This window comes from Octopus bimaculoides, chromosome 16 (genome assembly GCF_046866305.1).
Source record: "Octopus bimaculoides isolate indiv1 chromosome 16, ASM4686630v1, whole genome shotgun sequence".
Lineage (NCBI taxonomy): Eukaryota > Metazoa > Mollusca > Cephalopoda > Octopoda > Octopodidae > Octopus > Octopus bimaculoides.
Window position 1 is genome coordinate 18127650 of NC_142943.1, and position 21294 is coordinate 18148943.

Here is a 21294-nt window from a genome sequence, read left to right on the forward strand (position 1 = left end):
GACGTGCTGTCTCTTGTTAGAAGTTGTGTAAAGGAAGCCTGTCCTTGGTTTTAGTTTTCTTTCCAGCTTGACCAATATAATCAAACTCTTTAGAGTGTGATGGTATTTATTTGTGATGGCTGTAGCTATGCTCTCAGAAACTGCCATGAGTACCTGGTCATGTAACCACTGATAGCAATCTTATCCAGTCCTTTGAACAATAGCCACTGAAATATTCTGAAAGTCCTTTTTTTAGAGTAGAGTTAACTGAGCTTGGTAGGACATAGTGGACAGTCTGCACAAGGAACTAGGCACAGTGGAAGTCCACCTGCATGATATTTGACCTGATAATCCTGTGCTGAAGCATACTTTCCCATTTTCTTCATGCTCCTTGCTGAGTTTTCACCTTGCTGCTTACTTGCCCTTTATGCTTGTTCAGGCCTCTAGTGTCTCTCTTAGCCTTGGACTTTGATATTTCCCTGATGCCTAATCAGTTCCTTTTGCCTTAGGTATGTCTCTGCCTCCTGAATTACTTTCTCTGCACTTCCTCTCCTCCTCGTTTTTACTTCGATGCCAGATGTTGTCACTTTTTAGCCACTGGTAATACCTTTTAGCCTGGACTCTTTTTACTGTTGGACTTTAATGTGGTACTGTAAATTTTTTAGTGAGGTCATTGAATAAGAGCTGCTCAAACAACTCCACTCTTTCCATATTGGTAGGTATTCACAAGAAAAGAAAGTCTGTTATAACAAGACAAAGGAAGTGATGCAAAATAAGCTTTACAAGATGAGTAACATTTAGTAGATGGGGAGGGGGGGGGGCAAGGAAAGTGCAGGCTGATCGAAAGGATGCAAAAATTTGAGCTCAAAGCTGTGTATGGACCATCATATAGGGTTGTCAACCTTCTTTTCAACTTATAAGGACTGAAATTATTAAGAAAATAAAAACCAACACTCATTTCAAAGGATTGTGGGCAACACTTTAACCATCTTAATTGCCAGTCAATGATTGGTGATGGCACCATCAATAAAACATTCCAGAGTTCAATGATTGAGCAATTCAACACAATTCAAATGTTTGCAAACATAATCAAGGTGATCAAGCATTTTAGTAGCAGAAAGCATCTGGTGAGGACAACATTACACCAGCAGTGTACAAGTTTGATGGAGACATGCTTATGATAAAGTCATTCAGCTCCTCAGGCAGCTGTTGTCATGCAAGATTTTAAAGACATACTGACTAGCCACTTGTACAACAGCAAAAATGATAAATGGATGTATAGCAATCATTGGAGTATATCTCTCTGAAATATCTTTATGGATAAGATCTTTACCAGAGTGGTTATTATCTGTTTCTTCCCATGCTTTGATATTGCCATCCAAGATCTGCCAAAAACATTACTGACACAATGTTTACAACTAAGTAAAACCAAGATAAATGCAGGAAACAAAGCAGTCATTTATCTCTACATGGTATTTGTCAATCTCACTACAATGTTTGATTCAGTCAGCCATGAAGGACTTGCAGACTGCATGTTTGTTAAAAGTAGTTGACAAAAAAAAAAAAAAAATATGTATGTGCGTGCGCTCTCAATTTCCTCTAATTTAGATCATCTCATGGTTTCAGTAAACAAAATGGAGAAAGTGTTGCCCGAAGATTGGTGAGGGAAATGTGCTGGAACATCCACTTGTGGATAACCATCTCCACACTGATATCGGTGAGCAGAGATGTAGTCCAGGGTGGAGGTCCAATGCTGGAGGTCTCCACTACCATAGGCTTGACCATAAACCTGTCTGAGCTTGACTGATATTTTGACAGTTTGCTTTTCTCAGCCTGATAAGCAGTAGAGCCTGGGCTAGTAGCTGAACACACCAAGTTGTTGCTAGAAAAGGTATCCAGATGAGGGGTCTACCGCAATGAAACGGGGAAGTTGTCATATCGTCGGGTCTTTTACTGTGCTCTCAGTCTAGCCCTTCTGGCTTAAGCTGGGAAGGGCATTCTTGCTATGGTTTATGATTTTGTTAAGGGTAGCATGGCGGGAAAGGTGGCTAGTACGACAGTGGATCCACAACAGCATTTGTGAGGCTCACAGATCTGGATGCCAAGCCTCAGGGAAACGCTGATGCACAGACAGTTGCTACAAAGCTGAGTGCCAGTCGTGAGTGATGGCAATCCATGTTTATGTAGCTATTAAAAATATCTATATTGTGTAGCTTCCCTTTTGTATTAAAAAAGTGTTTTTTTTTTCCATTACATATACTAATTACTTTTGATGAAGCCTAAATTCAGAATTTGATAAAATGTCAGTGTAGTTATGCTGAACACACGGGAGAAAGAAATTAAAACAGCTTTCAAATATTTTAACAGCTAATTCCTTAATGGAAACATTAAAAGATAATGAAAATTGTAAAAATTTAGCAGAACAAGTTAAGATTTTATTGAAAGAAGTATGGAAAATATATTTTTGTTTCAAATTCAGAACAATAAAAGATGAGTTACAGTTGTTAAAGTGAAACTCACAAGATTAAAACTTATGGATGAATTGAATCCAAAACAGTAAAGCTTTGGATTCATTATTATGAATCTTCTGCTACAATCAATCCAATACCTTTTTAATAAAATAATAAAGCCTACAAAATACCTGACTGCTTCTCATTTTTTTTGTCTTATAAATCTTTCAACAAAATTTTTATTTTCTTAAATTTTTGCGCTTTTTATCTTTTAATGTTTTCATTTAAATTGCCTTAAGGAATTAGCTGCTAAAATATTTGGAAGCTATTTTTAAATGGGCTATCATTTCATTAGATAAAGTATATAAGAAATGTTTGTTAAGGAATTTTAAAATGTCTGTTAGAAGAAGGGAAAAAAATGAAACCCTCTCAAAATATTTTCTGAATTTTAATTAAAAATCTTTCATATCAATTAAAAAAAAGTATTTTGCATGAAATATCATCTTCAATAGTAATTTTTTAAAAAACTGATGGAGTAATTGTTTTGAGACATCTACTGGCTGTAAAGAAAATGTGTATGTGATATATTTATATGTATATACGTATATATAACTTTTAGTTATTCCCGTTCCTTGTCTTTGTCATTAACATGCATCTCCCTGAAGCATTTCCCAACTATTATTTGTTAAATAATGTGTGACAACTGGTTATCATTTGTTGTCAGTTTTGAATATCCAAGAGATGTTTGTCATTTGATATATAGGCAGCCAAATTAATGTTACACATAATTGCAATGAGAATGGAAAGTCTATAAGCAATATAGCTATTGAGATTGTAATTAATATGCTAAAACTGAGGAATAGAGATCCAGCTAAAGTTGTTGCTATAATTGTTAATCTGCTTTTTGGTAATTGCCAAGATTAATCTTCTTTGCTTTGAATAATTGATAATGCCTGAAGCATCAGTAGTAGTGTAATTTTTCACTTCATGAAAAATTCACTTACTATTACTTAAGTTCATTTGATTTTTACAAGCAAATAAATCACTTAATGTTGTTTAAATTTGGTCTTTCAATACATATTTTTTTTTTTTTAGAATTACAAATTACAATTTAGTTTTTGTCATATGAACATTATGGTTCTATAGGAATTGATAGTTTTTGCCAATGTTTAACCTGCTAAAAGTTAGGAAATAAATGTGAATTTTTTTGTTTTTGTATTTACCTTGTATATTTACTTAGATTCTTGTTACTAGAATTTTTGCTATTATATATATATATTATATATAGGCGCAGGAGTGGCTATGTGGTAAGTAGCTTGCTTACCAACCACATGGTCCTGGGTTCAGTCCCACTGCATGACACCTTGGGCAAGTGTCTTCTACTATGGCCTTGGACCAACCAAAGCCTTGTGAGTGGATTTGGTAGACAGAAACTGGAAGAAGCCCATCGTATATGTATGTATGTATGTATGTATGTGTGTGTGTGTGTGTGTGTATGTATGTTTGTGTGTCTGTTTGTCCCCCCCCCACTTGACAACCGATGCTGGTGTATTTGCATCCCCGTAAACTAGTGGTTTGGCAAAAGAGACCAATAGAATAAGTACTAGGCTTACAAAGAATAAGCTCTGGGGTCGATTTGCTCGACTATAAAGGCGGTGCTCCAGCATGGCCGCAGTCAAATGACTGAGATGAGTAAAAGAGTAAATACATACATACATACATACATACATACATACATATATATGAAAAACTTACTTATTATAAATATATATATATATATGTATATATATTTATAATAAGTAAGTTTTTCTTTGACTGTTTGTGTTAACTCTGAGTCTCAAGCTGTTATGACTGATACTAACCATTGTAATTTACATTTAATCTATAGAATTCTATCAGAAATCAGAAATAGCCATTGTTTTTGTTTTTTGAGCCACTTAATATAAAAGGTGACTCTGAACATGTTTATATAATGCATCATTAGGAAAATAGAATTCGGTACTACACAGTTCTTCACTGAATTGGTCAAAGGATTGTTGAAAAAGAAATACTGGAATATTTAAAATGTAAATAGGTTTCAAATGAAATTATATTCTTCCTAGTGAATGTTCTGATACTTATGAATGTGTAAGAGAATAAAATCAATAAGAAGCATGCATGAATCTTTGAGATGTTTTGATGTGACTATGTGTTTTAGTGTTTTCAACCTTCAAACAAGTAGCTTCCTCTACTTCTAGGGAACCGGTAATGTAATTTTCTTTGTTTTATTATAATTCTCCCACATTGTGTTTAATTTTATTGAAGGAAATTCAAGGAAACGCTATATAGTTTGCAGCAAATGAAAGTATTAGCTGAAAACTTAAGTTTAATTCATCAAAAATCAGAAGGAGTTAAATGCAATCTCTTAATAAGAGGCAAAATATAGTCCTTTGTGAAGTACTGTAGTTACTGATTAGACTGGATGATGTTAATATGTGGTAGCTACAAGCAGAAATATATTCCATATGAAATACATATGACTTCTTTAATTTTCCAATTTTAACAAATAGCTCATGTGTTTTCAATTAAATAAGCCAAAACAAATAGCAAGTTTAAATTTGAACTCTTGGAATTTTGTCTGTTATTCTACATTTGCATGTTGAAAATTTTTTGCCATAAATATATTAGAAATCAATTTTTCCTTTTTTTAAAAATATTTTATTATGTTTTATTTGTAAAGTTATATCACATTTGCCATATTTGCTTACTTGGCAGTCCACATTGGAATTATATTTTCCCATTTCTTTAAAGAATGTAGCTCTTGCTCTTGTTAGAAGCAGTTGTTATTGTTGTTGTTGGTATTATCATTATCATCATTATTATTATTATTATTATTATTATTATTATTATTATTATTATTAAATATATAAATAAATATATTATTTTTATTTGTTAATAAATGAAAAAGAATTTCACAAAATACATCATCAAGGAAAAAAGTGGATATTTTTATTCAAAACATTTTAATATTTTTTTGTTTCAGTATATATTGGAAAATATATAATATTATTATTAAGCTTGCATTATTATTAAGGAAATTTGAATCTACTGTTCATTGTGATTTATTTTTTAGTTTACAGTTCTAAAAAAGTTTTAAATTTTAATTCCTATTTTTAGCATTATAAAAGAAACTTAATGCTAATCAATTTTCATGTATAAAGTAAATAAAATTGCTTACAATCCCTTGAAGACAAAAGTCAATTTTAATATGTTCTTCAATAAATAAATACATTTTGAAAGAAATTTTTGTAAATCAAATTAATTGTATTCAAATTATATTATATGCTAAAATATTTTTTCCTATTGTTTAGTTTACATTTTAAAGTGTAAAGCTTCTACTATTTTTAAGTTGTTGGAATTTTCTACTTTTATTTGGTTAGTTTTTACTAAATTTTTTATAATGATCTGTTTTGTCATAAGGGAAATTTATTTTCTGGAACTTGTGTGAAAAATTCTTTAAATGCAATGTTTTGCAAGGAATTGTTATTTTGTTTCAAATCACATGACAACTTGCCTGTGTATCAATGAAGTCAAATCTCAGTTGCATATTATCCAGAATTGTTTCTGTTTTCCAAATATGTTCAACAATTGTAAGGTTCATTGTCTTTCACAAAATTGGCTAAGATTATCCTAATCCTTACATTACTAGTATTTGCTTGCTGCTCAGTATTATTTTGCTTTCCTTTCTGTTAACCTGAGTCTACTATGTCTTTTGCACTACCAAACTTGTTGCTAGTGTCTGATGGCTCCCTACATCAACATTGGATGTGCTGAGCATGCAAAATCTTTAACATCACCATAAACAGAACTTGTACTCAAGCCAATGAAGTCGCCTCTTCATAGCTGTGTCACTTTCTAAAAAGAGCAGCTAATTTTCCTTTGCATCACACACCCTACCATTTAAAAAAACCCCCAAAAAACAAAAAACAAATGAGAGAAGCATAGTGTGTCTGGAAAAAGTATGGGATGGTCTTAGTTGTAATGCATTTGAATGTGGCAGGAGGAAAATGGCTGGCCTGAATGATTGAATTTAAGGAGTTGTAAAGATTTTTGATGTAAAAAGTGTTAGGGGTACCAAAAGGTAATTTTGTATTTTCACGCAAATAGTCTGATGTCATACCACAAATAGTTTATAAGCCAATAAAAGTGTCCTTGCAATGAACCAATCAGCATAGAGCTAATGTTAATGTGGACATGTGTGTGTAGCTCTATGTATATGCTGTGCGTGTATATGCTCTATCTCAGTCATGGGCAACTTGTGACCCACAGGACCTTCTAAATGGCATGCTTAATGAAAAAGTACTTTTAATTTCTTTTTAGTTGTGTAGTCTGCTTAATGATGAGCCATGTGTCATGTGGCTTGTTCTGGATAAAGGTTGCCCATGCCTGCTCTATCTGATAGTGTTCAGCCTCTGGCTGTTCTGATTTCCAAAGAGTGGCAGCACTGATATAATCTGCAGCATCAGCCTCAACCACCCTTGATATAGCAGGATCAATAGTTTTCATAGCAGAATTGACAATCTCTTGCTTTACACACTCAAAAGCTTTCAATACTGAAGAGGGGTTGGGAAAATGTTTAGCAGTAACTAAAATATGAAGTTTCTCTAGAAAATTTCAGAATATAAATAGTAATAGGCAAACATGCCCAATGCACACTGCAAAGAAGTTATGCCTTTGAGGAAGATCGAGTTGTAAAAATATGCATATTCTAAATCTGGTCTAATCTATAATTGATCACAGTCAGTCAAGTAGATTAATATATTTAGCAGAAAATGTACACTTTCCTTTGTTTAACCCTTTATCATTTAAACTGGCCATATCAGCCCAAGTATGGCAAACTGGCCAAACTCAGCCTCTCACACATGCCCTACAATGTCATTCTAAAAATAAACAATCATATCAAAATCTTGAAGCTATAAGAATCTGCATGATTAATTCAAAACAATGTGAATCAGCAAGTAGTACATTTGACAGAGTAATCTGAATACTAAAGAATTAAAGTAAGGTTGTACTTGTTCACTGCATCTAAGAACTTCTTCAAGCTGTCATCATGGACACTCTGGTATATCCACAAAGAGTTACATTGTTAGTATATGCAAACGTGGCTGTGTTCCTTGGTTTTGTTTTTTTCAGTTATGTCAATAGTTATATACTGAAAGTTAGCAACATCATTAGAAACTCGAAAAAGAAATTTGTCTAAATTTGTATTAACCTTGAATGCAGTGTAAAATTTATCTTGTATCTCTACTTAATGGTAAGTACTTCTAATATACTGAAGCTATTATATTAAGTCCCTTTCTCAACCGTCTCCACAATGTTTGACAGAGGGTAGGTCTCTAGTAACATATAGTGATTTATTGTCTGTGAATAATTGATGACTATGTTTCTTATGATTATCTTCAGATTGAACCAACATCTGAACCATTCAAGGTGACTCACTTTGTTCAGTAGCAGTCTCCTATTGCAAATGCATTACTTTAGAATTCATAAATACCTGGTTATTAAGAAAATGCAATCGAGATTTTGCAGTCTTGGCTTTGCAACCGGTTAGTAAACAAAGAAGGCCATGGGACAGCAGCGGCAGTGAGACCGCTGACAGTCAGAGTCGGTTTGGTCTCACCAAGTTGAATTTCAATAGAAGAATAGTGTTAGATTTTTAAGAATTCTCCACTGGTTTGACACACTCCAATAACCTTTCAAGTAAGAGAGGTAGCTGCAATTGAGGCATAGCTGTTTGTTGGATTTACCTGCCTCCTATATATCTGTTTACTCGTTCCTTGTTGAAGAAGCTTTTTGTGATTCTCCAGTCTACCAATGCCTTGGCTTTCTATTCATTTATTTTAATGCCTGTAACAGTACATAACAAAGAGGTGAACCTGCAGAAAGTGCAGCTATTGTGGATAGTGTTGAAGATGTAGATTGAGGAGACTGACACACCTTGGTATAATGTCCTTTCTTACTACATTTGTTACATAGCACATTCTTGGCATGACAGTTTGATTCAGAGGAGTGTACAAATATTATATTCCTGACCTTTTGGGGGAATCAACCACAGTTGTACAAAAAATGTGGAGTGCTTTTCAATCATTTCTAGAGTATTAGCCTGCTCATAGGCAGTCTAAAAATCTCTAGTTTTGTTTTCAATTAAATGTTGCATTATCTCGGAGGAAGAAAGGCTGTTAATAAAAGTACTCCTTATACAATCACCACTGTATTGCCCAGTAGCCATTAATAAAGATGCCCCTTATACAATCACCACTGTATCACCCAGTACTGGCTAAGAACCTGGCTACAATCATTGACTAAGAATTTTAATATTTGTAAACACTGGTCTTGTGATTTATCAACCTCTTGTCTATGGGTCGTAAAAACATGCTGAGCATATGCTTAACCTTTTAGTTTGACATATATGGCTTGCAGAAAATTAATAGCAGCATCATACATAGTCACATCTGTAATATACTCATACACCCTTGGTGATATGTCATTGATCAAAAGATTGTCTTTCAATTGTTAGAATTGCAATGAAGTTTTGAAAACTTTTCTGCTAGCAGAATCAAATGAACATATATTAAGGCTAGTTAAACTCGTCTCAGGTTTTATCATTGTTAAACAAAGCATACCTTGTGTTTGCTACCAGCTGAAAGTGGCATGAAATTTATATTGCTGAAAACGAAGGGAGACCACTTATACAAAATTCTGTAACACTATTGATTTATAACTGCCTATTGATTATTCTTATTCTGGGTCCTGCCATGTTACCAGTTTTATTTCATCATATTGACAGGAAAATTTGTTTTTATATGTACTTGGCTTTTAAAAGAATTTTTACATGTTACTGATGTCATTGTTTCTGTTGCTGAGGTGACAATTATACTTTTTCATTCTCCAAGAGAAGAACTCTGTTTAAGATATGAGATGTATCTCTTTCTCAAACAACAGGCACTCGTGTCCTGCTATAGAAGGGATACATGGCTGCTCCACATTATATATATATATATATATATATATATATATTGGTGGGTAAGAGTAACTGTAAAGAAGACATTAATGGTGCTAATGAGGTGTCAGCATATTCTCAAGATATAAGGTTGACAAATAATCAGGAAGGATTGGTGAGTAAGTTCATTTGAGCGTGAGAAGAGAGTAACAGATGATGTAAGCCTTTAACATTCTAACCGGCTATATCAGGCCCAAATACTCTACTAGTAATAATTTCAAACTGGCTAGATCAGGCCTCTCACACCTACTCTGCAATGTCATTCTGAAAATAAGCAAGCACATCATCAAAGTCTTGAAGCTACAAGATAATGAATGATTTATTCAAAACAATGTGAATAGATAAAAGTTACATTTAACAGAGAAATCTGAATGCTAAAGGGCGTGGTTGTTGGTAAATATTAATATGAGGGTAAGGGAAACTAATAGAGGAGTGGCTGGGGGAGGGGGAGGTGATAAGTGGCAGCAGAGAAATGGAGGAAAGCAGCAGTATAATAAACCCGTAGCTAGATCAGAAAATATAGAAATGATGTGTTGGTTGGGAGAGTGGGGGTGTGAGATATACAGTGAAAAAGATTGATGTCAGTGGTATATAGGGGAGGCTGTAGTGAGTAGGGGACAAAGATAGGGTGATAGGCCATCATGGCAGAAATGAAGGGGTGGTGAGAATGATAAGAGTGTTAAAGGTAGGTAATGGATGTCCTAAGATGTATCTCAGGAAGTGTGGGAAGTGTGCCACTGACGGAGCAGCTTGAGGCCCCTTGCTGTGAGGAGGAGGAGTTTGTCCTCCTTTATCACGAGGGAGGGCCTGTAAGAGAATTCCTGGATGATCAGTGTGACTGAAAAATGATGTACTCGGAATGCACAGGCAATCCAATATGGCCTCCACAGGTGATTGCGGAGGTGGTACAGCATACAGTGTTGTCAAGGGTCATGGAGACCCGTGACAAGAAAGAGTTTGCGTTCCTTTTTGCGGGCCCTGACTTGTCACTGCAGAGTTGTCTGCAGGCGGCAAGTCAACTTGCTTGGGGGCCCCGATGATTGAATTTTTGTTATGCACTTTAATTGTTGTAATTGAACTGTTTGAACAATGATTTCGAAGGGTTTTCGGTCGGCGGGTGCCGAATACCCCTCTCGTTTATATCATCCATATCTTATCATCCTTCATTTCATTAATGTATGTGTCCAGCCCGCTTTGCTTCCTGCACCTCTGTATACAGCCCTAGTGGCTAATTAAATGAAATAAAGATGTATCTCAGGAGAAAGAGAGAGAGAGAGAGAGAGGTGCAGAAAGGGGTAATCAGTGGAAAAATAAAGTGGGAAAAGATGATATAAAAGGATGGATTTTAAAAAGCAATGGTTCCAGAAAGTGAGGAAAGTAACTGGTGGTACAAAAGTGGAAGGAAATTTATATATATTTTACTCACATGAGTTTTGACCTCAACTCTATACCTTAATGCGACATTTCCAAATCTGTCAAGGTATCACACAAAGAAAATCACTTAGGCTAAGACCATCAGATTCATTTGTAATGTGAGGCTTCTTTTAATTAATGGTGAATATTTTAATGAAGTAATTTCCATTGTTTATTGGTATGTTTATCATTTCACAAATTCTTTTCCATTTAAAAGATTTAGCTTATTTATGTTATTGTGATTTAGTAGAAAGTTAATGAATTCAACATGTATTGATAAGAAAGAATGATAAAACCAGTATTGAAGCAGCACAGTGATTCCAGTAGTGGCTGCATTTGGGTTATGTTTCATTGGTAATAACAACAAATAAGTTTCGTAATATCCCAGATTTTTCCAAAGAAATTTTCAGCTCTGAGTTAAAGGAAAAAAATAAAATAGTCAAAATGAAAAATTGTTTCCTATTAGAGATGGTGCCACCTGAATCATAATTCAAAACTATTTCAACTTATTTGATGATTAGTTCTTTAACTATAACCTTTTTTCTTTTACTTTTTTTACTTTCAGATTTTGCTCTTCTAAATTTACTGATATACAGGGTGGGCTAAAAGTCACACAAAAATAAGTTCAGTAAGCTCTGGAATTGTCAAAGACATGCTTCAATTTTTCTAAAATTGAATAAAATAAATAAAATAATGATGAATATATGTGCCCTTACATGATGAACAAAATAAATAATAATAATAATAATAATAATAATAATAATAATAATAATAATAATTTCTTTTGCTTGCCACCAGGGTGAAGGATGAGGGAGACAAGACAAAGACAAACACCAAGTGTGGGGGTTTACATATAATGAAATATGAGAAAAAAAACATACATATAAATGTATAGAAAGTATACATGGTGGTATCAGAAAGTTCCCTGACTAGTTCTGTAGCATGCCAACAGATGGCAGCACATGGTTTTGTGCACAGTGAGAATTTGCAGTGACTTTCATGAGGCAGTGTGCCGTTGTGAAATTTGTGTTTTTGTGATCACGTGTATACTGTAGTCTGCAATTTTGTCATGGATTGGAACAAAGAGCTAACATGAAATTTGGGAAGTCTGCTACAGAGACATTAAGCATGCTTAGGTAAGCAATGGGTCGTGTGCAGTGTTTCAGGTGGCATGAGTGCTTCGAAAGCAGAACATCTCTGGAAGACAATGAATGATCTGGTTGACCTGCCACCAGCGTTACCCATGGAAATGTGGTATTGTGCATTGAGAATTTGTTTCCCAAGGCCAGACTGTCAGTCAAGAGTTCTACTGTGACATTTTTAAGTGTTTGAGGAAGGACATTTGGCAAAAGTGAATGGATCTGTGGATTCTTCATGACAACATTGCATGTCATGAAGCTCTTTTCACTTGTGAGTTTCTTGCCAAAAACAATCTGGTATCGCTTCCGCACCTACCCTATTTGCTAGATTTAGCACTTGCAGACTGCCATCTCTTTTCCCCAAGATGAAAAGGCAACTGAAAGGTCACCATTGTTGAGATCCAGAATGAATTGCAAAAGGGTCATCAACTTGCTTACAGAAAACGTCTTCCAGGCCAGATTCCAAAAGTGGCAGGAACATTGGGACTGGTGTATTGCTGTGCAAGGTGATTGATTTGAAGGAGATGATGCTAAAACTTGGTAAATAAGTTATTTTTTATTAAACATAACTGGTCCAGGAACTCTTTGATGCCATTTTGTACACAGTACAATAAGACAGAAAAGGGAAGCATACATAGTATACGATAGTAAAAATAAAATAAAATAAAAGGTGGGAATGATAATGATATTGTCCTCCTGACACAGGAGGACGTCTAGGGATAATCAAGGAACCTTACTATCCAAGATCTCCCTGAACACCAAGGGCAAATGGCTTCTCCAATTCTTCTTCTCCAGCTCACTGGTCTATACTTAGAGCAGTATCATTCCACTCTTGCCATTTTAACAGTTTTCAAAATTTTGGCTCCCGGTCAGCAAGTTTGGGGAAGAGGTAAGTTGATTACATCAACCCCAGTACTAAGCTGGTACTTATTTTATTGACCCTTTAAAGGTTGAAAGGCAAAGTCGACCTTGGCGGATTTGGAACTTAGAGCATAATGATGGATGAAATGCTGCTAAGTGTTTTGCTCCAGTGCTAACAATTCTATCAGCTTGCTGCCTAATAATAATGTAACATAAATAAAATGTCAACTGTTTTGGTGTGTAACTTTTGACCCATCCTGTATGTAGCCTGATTGTTTTTCAAAATTACATGCTGTCTGTTCTGTTCTACTTCTGTCTTTCTCAGTAGACTCAAAACTAAAAGTTACAGGAATGTTTTATCACTTTGGTTTAACTTCTTTTCTTTTGTGAGATTTGTTCATTGATTTAGCTTTGTGTGTAAGAATATATCTTGTTTTAACTGTAAATATGATTTAACTCATTTTGTTTTTACTTTCTGAAACATTCTCAGCATTTAAAGACTATGTTGTAGAACTTGTACATGAAGAACTTTATCACAAATATTAGGATTTGGTTATGTCATAGCATGTTTCATTTCTACACTCAGTTGATTTATCATAACAATATATAAACACATTGTTATGTATGTGTATGCTCACACACATGAATGGTTTTATATAATTTGTATATTTGTATTTTATTCACATACAGGCGAGTGTAGATTTATGTATACTAAATGAAATTCTAATTAAATTCTCATTATACATAATTCAGAAATTGTTATATGATCATGGGAGAAATTTGATTAATCTTGTTATTCAAAAACCTTGCAATATTAAAATTCTGTTGTGAACAGATTTTTTCTTAATTATTTGGATATTTGTTTGAATTAGAGTTTTAGTTATCCACAATGCTGATGTCATCTGGATTGTGTGAGCATAGCAGATTAAACGCCAGGTGAACTGTGTTTGCAATTCACCTTCAGTTTCAGATTGGTCATAACGCTACCTAATCTACATTTCATTTCTGTCATGTTAGCTTTTATTAAGAACTGAACCCTTTAGTATTCAGATTTGTTTGTCAAATGTAATGCTTATTTATTCACCTTGTTTTGAATTAATCATGCTTTACCTTGTGGCTTTGAGATTTCAATGATGTGACTGTTTATTTGTAGAATGAGCTTGTAGGGTAGATGTCAGAGTTTGAACATAAAATGAGTAGAATATTTTGACCAGATATGGCTTGTTTAAATGCTAAAGGGTTAAAGAAGGACATTTCTAGACAGATAAGCTTTTGACACAATGCGTAAAGATAGACATTAGTAATACTTTAATAACAATGTTTTATGAGGCATTTTCATCATCACTTCCATTTTTGAGGTCTTTGTCTCAGTGCAGTACATATTGAACAGAAACTGTTTCGAAGAGGATATATAAGCTACTGCATCAAACAGTTTCATTTTGTTTATGTTTTTTATGCTTTTGTACATACTTGTTTCATATGAATCATTTAGGCATTCATCTTCCATAATTATCAAGCCAAACTTTAATAAATATTAAAAAAATATTTCAAGTAGTCGTTTATTGAACCTGTTCAGTATCACTGTGCCTATGATTTGTGAGGGCTGTCAACAAATGAAAGTGATTATGAGTTGAATAAAAAGGAAAATGTCCCATAAATCTACTCGACAGACAGCAAAGTTTGCACATGTAGCTTTTGGTATAAGTTTATCATTTTCATCCTTCAGCTAGAGCACTCCCACTAGGCCATAAGATCCCTGGGGATCTTTATAAGATTTTTAGGGGTCCACGTGAGCAAACTAGTAAATTGGGTCCTCACAGTACTATTTTAAGGGTCTTTTATTCTTTTAATCTTTTATTTGTTTCAGTCATTAGACTGCGGCCATGCTAGAGCACTACCTTTAGTCGAGCAATTCGACCCCAGGACTTATTCTTTGTAAGCCTAGTACTTTTTCTATCAGTCTCTCTTTTGCCGAACTGCTAAGTTACAAGCACGTAAACACACCAACATCAGTTGTCAAGCTATGGTGGAGTGACAAACAGATGCACAAACATACACACATACCATCTACCAAATCCACTCACAAGGCTTTGGTTGGCCCAAGGCTATAGTAGAAGACACTTGCCCAAGATGCCACGCAGTGAGACTGAACCCAGAACCATGTGGTTGGTAAGCAAGCTACTTACCACACAGCCACTCTTGCGCCTATAAGAAATTTTGCTTTAGATGTATTTATTGCAAGAAACAGCTAGATATCTTTCTCTAACATTTTACATAGTTCAACCTACACAAGTTAATGTGTGAAACACAAAATAGAATTTTGAAAGAAACATCTATACAACTAGTTTTTAAACATCAAATGGCTATGGAAATCCACCAGAATAAAATAGTAATGAACGGGGTCAATAGGTTAAAAAGAGTTGAGAACCACTGTACTAAACAATCAAATGCCTTATAGTCTCATTTGTAAATTAATTAGATTAACTGCATTAGTATTTCATTATATCCTAGTTTTCACCATGAAATTGAACTGCTGTTTGATTTGGCACATAAGTGTTAAATTTGAGTTTAGCACCTATATTTGGCTGCGTTTCTGTTTGCATACTTTCATTGTAAATGAAATTCTACTTCACTTTATACATTAATGATTAGTCAAGGAAAATGAAACATGCAAACTGTGTCTTGCTCTTGTTTTGAATTAGAAGAAAATATTATGATAAAACTATTATCCCCCTGACTGGCAGTTCTCTAAACATCTTTACTCAGTCTGTAGGTGGTTTCTAGCCATCCTTCTTAGATTTTTTCCCAGTACCTCATTAGGTCTGACAATTTACTGGTTGTATTGTTTGTATTTTTCAAATAGTTTTCTGTTTATTTATTTATTTATTCTTCTAGTCATTTATTTATTTGTTTATTTATTTTCCCCTCCCTATATGTTGTTGTCACTGAAAAACTTCTGCATTGAGCAATCACATGATTTATAAATATTTATTACCATTTGACTTCCACGTTCTCAAAAGTCATTAATTATTCACAACTTAAGATAGTTGTCTACTACATATTCAACAATAACTCTGATTACACATTATTCTTGGTAATCTGGTGTGTGTGTGTGTGCGGGAAATAGAAAATATATTTATAGATATGTATAATATATATAAGTATATATATGATGTATATGTAAATATATACATATATGTGTGTGCATGTGTATACGTATAATTATATATACACACATGTACATAATTTATATAATATATACAAATGCATATAGTATATACAAATGCACCCATATATATATATATATATATATATATATATAAAAGCATATATACATAATCTCTATATGTATATATACACACACACGCACATATCTATATGGATGTGTGTGTTTGAATGCATGCGCACGTGCGCACACACGTACACACACACACACACACACACACACACACACACACCAGTTAAGTAAAACAAAATCAGCACAAATGAATCCCATCAGATTTTATAATGAACTTCTCTGTTAACTAATCTATCACTTTCATTTGATTCTGGTTGACTATACAGTTTTTGCTAATAACTCGGCTTGCTTCACTTCTTTTATATTGAAATTCTTAATTTTCATAATCATTTTAATTCATCTTTCAAACTTTTCTCTTTTTTTTTTATTATTTAATTAAAAAATGAAAATTACTATTTTTGTATCTTCAGTTTATTTAGTTATTTTTCAATTCTTATGTCACTTTATTTTTTCTTTTATTATCAGCATCAATATGTGTTTCTTTCTTTGTATGTGTGTTCACAAGAAATCTGTGATTATATGCTATCCACTAAATATTAAAAGCAGTGGAATCAATTTAGTAAAGCTACCATTTAGTTACTTTGGTATGTGAATGCAAGAAGAAAGTGAATGATTTTTCATGATCAATTTTCTAAACAGCAGCACTTCTTTTCTAATGGCATCTCATCTATCATTGCAAGCTCTTAGTTTCTTCTCAGTGATAATAGTTTTGCAGAAAGCATCATTTCGTTATACTTTGTGCAGCAATAATTTGTCATTGACTGTTGGATTTTTCATATAAAAGTAATTACTGAGCCATGTAAATATTATGTTCATGTTTTTTTTTTTTAATAGTATAAAGGTTAATTTTTTTCGAGTGGCTCTAATTTGTCAAAAATACTCATGTTATTGTGTTAGATGGAAATAGTTCTAACAAAGGATATGATGGCTGTTGAATTTTCAGTGTTTTGATATCTTATTCTTTAGTGTATCCTTTGGTCTCTGATTTTCATTATCTGCCGACCTCCTGCTCATAGTTTACAATATTTATTGTAAATACAAATGTTGATACTTGAATAAACCACTTGATTTTTTTGACTCATTATATTACACATGTTTTCTTGATGTACTGCTTATATTCCTAATCAGCATTACAACGTTCTCGCTATCTTTTATCTTTTACTTGTATCAGTCATTTACTGCGGCCATGTTGGGGCACCATCTTGAAGAACTTTTAGTCGAATGAATTAACACCAGTACTTCTATTTTGCTAAATCTGGAAACTTATTCTGTTAGTCTATTTTGCTAAACTGCTAAGTTACAGGATTGTAAACACAACAACACTGGATGTCAAACAGTGGCAGGCAACAAATACAAAGACAGACAGACAGACAGACACACACACACACACACACACACACACGCACGCACACACTGATGGGCTTTCAGTTTCCATCTACCAACTCCACTCACAAAGCTTTGGTCAGCTTGAAGCTGTAATACGAGAAGACACTTGCCGAAGGTGCCACACAGTGGGGCTGGACCCAGAACTCTGTGGTTGGAAAGCCAGCTTCTTACCACACAGCCATGCCTGCACTTATATTCATTACTCTTAATTGTGCCAACTGAGTTTAATATGTTTTACTGAGTTGGTCTAACCAGTTAACTAGATCTACTTCTATTTGAACTGTCTGCATTACCTCCAAATTTTGATCATCTGATTGTTGCTGTGAAGTCCCTATATGAATGCCCAGATGTTTGTATATAGGTAAATGATACGAAGTTGAAACCTTTCAACATGAGTGCTGGATTTCAGCAGGGATGCTTATTGTCATCTATCCTGTTCATAATTCTTGACACATGTAATAGTTGTGGAAGTGGGATCATGATTGGTGAGTGTAGGATCAGATGACATGGTTGTACTTGGCTCATCAGAAGGTGATCTCCAGCATGCACTGAATGGGTTTGCTGGCAAGTGCTGCAAAGCAGAGATGAGAATTAGTCTTGCAATGGTTGAGAAATTGCTCCCTTCAAAGAAGTCTTCCCAGTGTGCACTTTGCATGTTAGTGGAGCATCACTGAGGCAAGTGAGGATGATTAGGTATCTTGGGGCCATATTCATGAGTGGTTGGAGGCAGGAAGCTAAATTGGGTGCTAGAATTGCAGATGCTGGCATTGTAATGTGTCAGCTTCAGCATTTGATCCTCAGAAGAGGAACAATTGGATAAAAGCCAAACTCACTATCTTCAGTTTGGTTTCTGTGCCAGTCCTCAATTATGGCCATGAATGTTTGTAGGTAATGGCCGAAAATATATGATTGTAAATGTAGGCTACCAAAACAGGGTTCTTCTGAAGGATTTCTGGAGTAACATTACATGACAGGGTGTATGACTCAGAGATCAGGAAATCTCTTCAAATCAAGCTGCTACTTCTCTGTATTGAGAGGTCGCAGCTTCAGTGCTATGAGTGTGTGATTAGAATGTCACAGGAAAGAATTGTAAGCTGAATGGCAGGAGACCTGAGGGTAGACCAAGAACAAGATAGCTGGATAATACCCATAGCCTCAGTTGGTCACACTTGGGAATCTAGCTGGAAAGTCTCATAATGATTGCTTCTGATAGAACCTTATGGAGGAGGTACTTGAGGACTTTCCTCTGCACAACCCTCCCATGAATAGTGGAGAAGAAAATGGATGGATTCTATTAGAGTTATCACCATTGCTTGTTGGTTTTAGGCTTTAAGTTCAAGGGGGAGTTATCTTCTAATCACTTGGATAATCTCTGATCACAGTTTTTCAATTCACTATATTACATGTTAGTATATACATATACTTATATGTATATTGTACATACATATTTGTATATATAATATACTAATTAGTACATATGTATTATATTCATTACATATGTGAGACCATATTTAGTATGCAGAATGTTTCCTTATGGTATCCTCCCTAGGTCAACTCAATGAATATCTGGTTTGTGGTTAATTTCTAACATGTCTAAACTGTTTATATTTATTTCAGTTGTTGATTTTGTTATATGTTTCACGACTATTTACTTTCAATTTTTCTTTTCTAGTTTTATCAGTTTAATTTTTAACTCAATTTTTTGCTTCAATTTTATTTCATTGTAGGCTATGCGGTTTCCACCTAAATCATACAATAAAGATTTAGAATCTGCTGAGGTAAGTAATCTTATATCATCAAAGATACTATAATACGTATTTTCTTGTTTTTTATTTACATTTCATTTCTCTTAATTTTCTCATTTTCATTTTCCTGCTTGCACATTGGAATATCTTTTTTGTGGATTATTTTAATGGCTAGTCCTTTTAATTGTTTAGAATAGTCAACTATGAAATCAGTGTTGAATTTATTAGTTGAGGATTAAGAAGTTTTAAGATGAGTGAAAAGAACAATGTCAGAATAATAATCTGTACAAATATTATATAGCAATGGTTCCTGGCTTTTTCACTATCAAAGATCCCTTTATTTAAATGAATTTTTCTATGGACCCCAGGTTTTTGAAAGATGTGCCAGTTCAATATACTGATTTTATTTACTAACAAACTCATTTTTCCTTGTTCATCTCTCAAATGAAAGATAAATCATCATCATCATCATCATCGTTTAACGTCCGCTTTCCATGCTAGCATGGGTTGGACGATTTGACTGAAGACTGGTGAAACCGGATGGCAACACCAGGCTCCAGTCTGATTTGGCAGAGTTTCTACAGCTGGATGCCCTTCCTAACGCCAACCACTCAGAGAGTGTAGTGGGTGCTTTTACGTGTCACCCGCACGAAAACGGCCATGCTCGAAATGGTGTCTTTTATGTGCCACCCGCACAAGAGCCAGTCCAGGGGCACCGGCAACGATCTCGCTCGAAAAACCTCATGTGTCACTCGCACAAGAGCCAGTCCATGGGCACTGGCAACGATCCCGCTCGAAAGATTTCATGTGTCGCCCGCACGAGCCAGTCCGGGGGCACTGGCAAACGATCCCGCTCGAAAAAGCCTCATGTGTCACCCGCACAAGAGCCAGTCCAGGGGCACTGGCAACGATCCCGCTCGAAAGACCCCATGTGTCGCCCGCACACGAGCTAGCCCAGGGGCACCGGCAACGACCTCGCTCGAAAAACCACATGTGTCACCCGCAAGCCGGCCCAGGGGCACCGGCAACGATCTCGCTCGAAAGATTTCATGTGTCGCCCGCACATGAGCCAGTCCAGGGGCACTGGCATCGATCCCGCTCGAAAGATTTCATGTGTCTCCTGCACATGAGCCAGTCTATGGGCACTGGCAACGATCCCGCTCGAAAGATATCACGTGTCGCCTGCACATGAGCCAGTCCAGGGGCACTGGCAACGATGTCGCTCGAAAGATATCATGTGTCGCCCACAATGGCCTTTAAAATTTTTTTAACACAAATAACAGACACTCAGTGCTCCCTTTGAGAACTCCCAGGAATCCATGGATCTTGGATAAGATCACTGTTGTACAGATTAGGGCATAAAACAAATTAGCTGTCTGGGTGTTTGGGATTAATAAAATCATCTTCTTGTGGTTTTATTTTTCACACTACACTTGAATTGGTTCACTGATTGTCTTTATATGTTTGGTACTTAATATATTCTATTCATAGGTGAATTTTTCAACTAAAAACTTTTGTTTTGGTAGAGGGATGGGGTCTCTGTATGTTTTTATCCAGGTATTATGGCTAAAATATACAATGTGATACATTGTTTCATAGTACCGGTATATTCTACAAAATGAGAAAGATGCAGTCATTATTTCATCTTTCAAATACATACATAAATAAATAATTCTACTTAGGTGGAATGATTAGAGGAGGTTTTCATGGTCAGCTTCCTAACTTCATTCCTTGCTGAGATATTGCATTTCTGAAAGTCGTGAGACTTTGACTGCGTTTTTCATGGTTTTTAAGTTGTGTCGCCTACAGCAGTCTGTCACTAAATGCCTCATATATAACTTGTTAATTGCTGGTAGGGACACTGTATTTCATTAAACAATCATAATTTGTATGCATGTAATGTTTGAACACACACACGCACGCACGCACACGCGCACGCACACATACACACACACACACACACACACACAATTAGGTTGGCTGA

At 34.9% G+C, this 21294-nt stretch overlaps 1 protein-coding gene across 1 annotated transcript in view; it reads left to right on the forward strand.

Annotated features, from left to right (window-relative positions):
* The window catches only part of LOC106884432 (26S proteasome non-ATPase regulatory subunit 3), a 170619-nt gene that overhangs the window by 123764 nt on the left and 25561 nt on the right, over positions 1 to 21294 (forward strand). The window contains exon 10 of the mRNA XM_014935818.3: positions 19293 to 19343. Coding sequence (XP_014791304.1) covers positions 19293 to 19343 — 51 coding nt within the window. The remainder of the gene's footprint in view (positions 1 to 19292; positions 19344 to 21294) is intronic.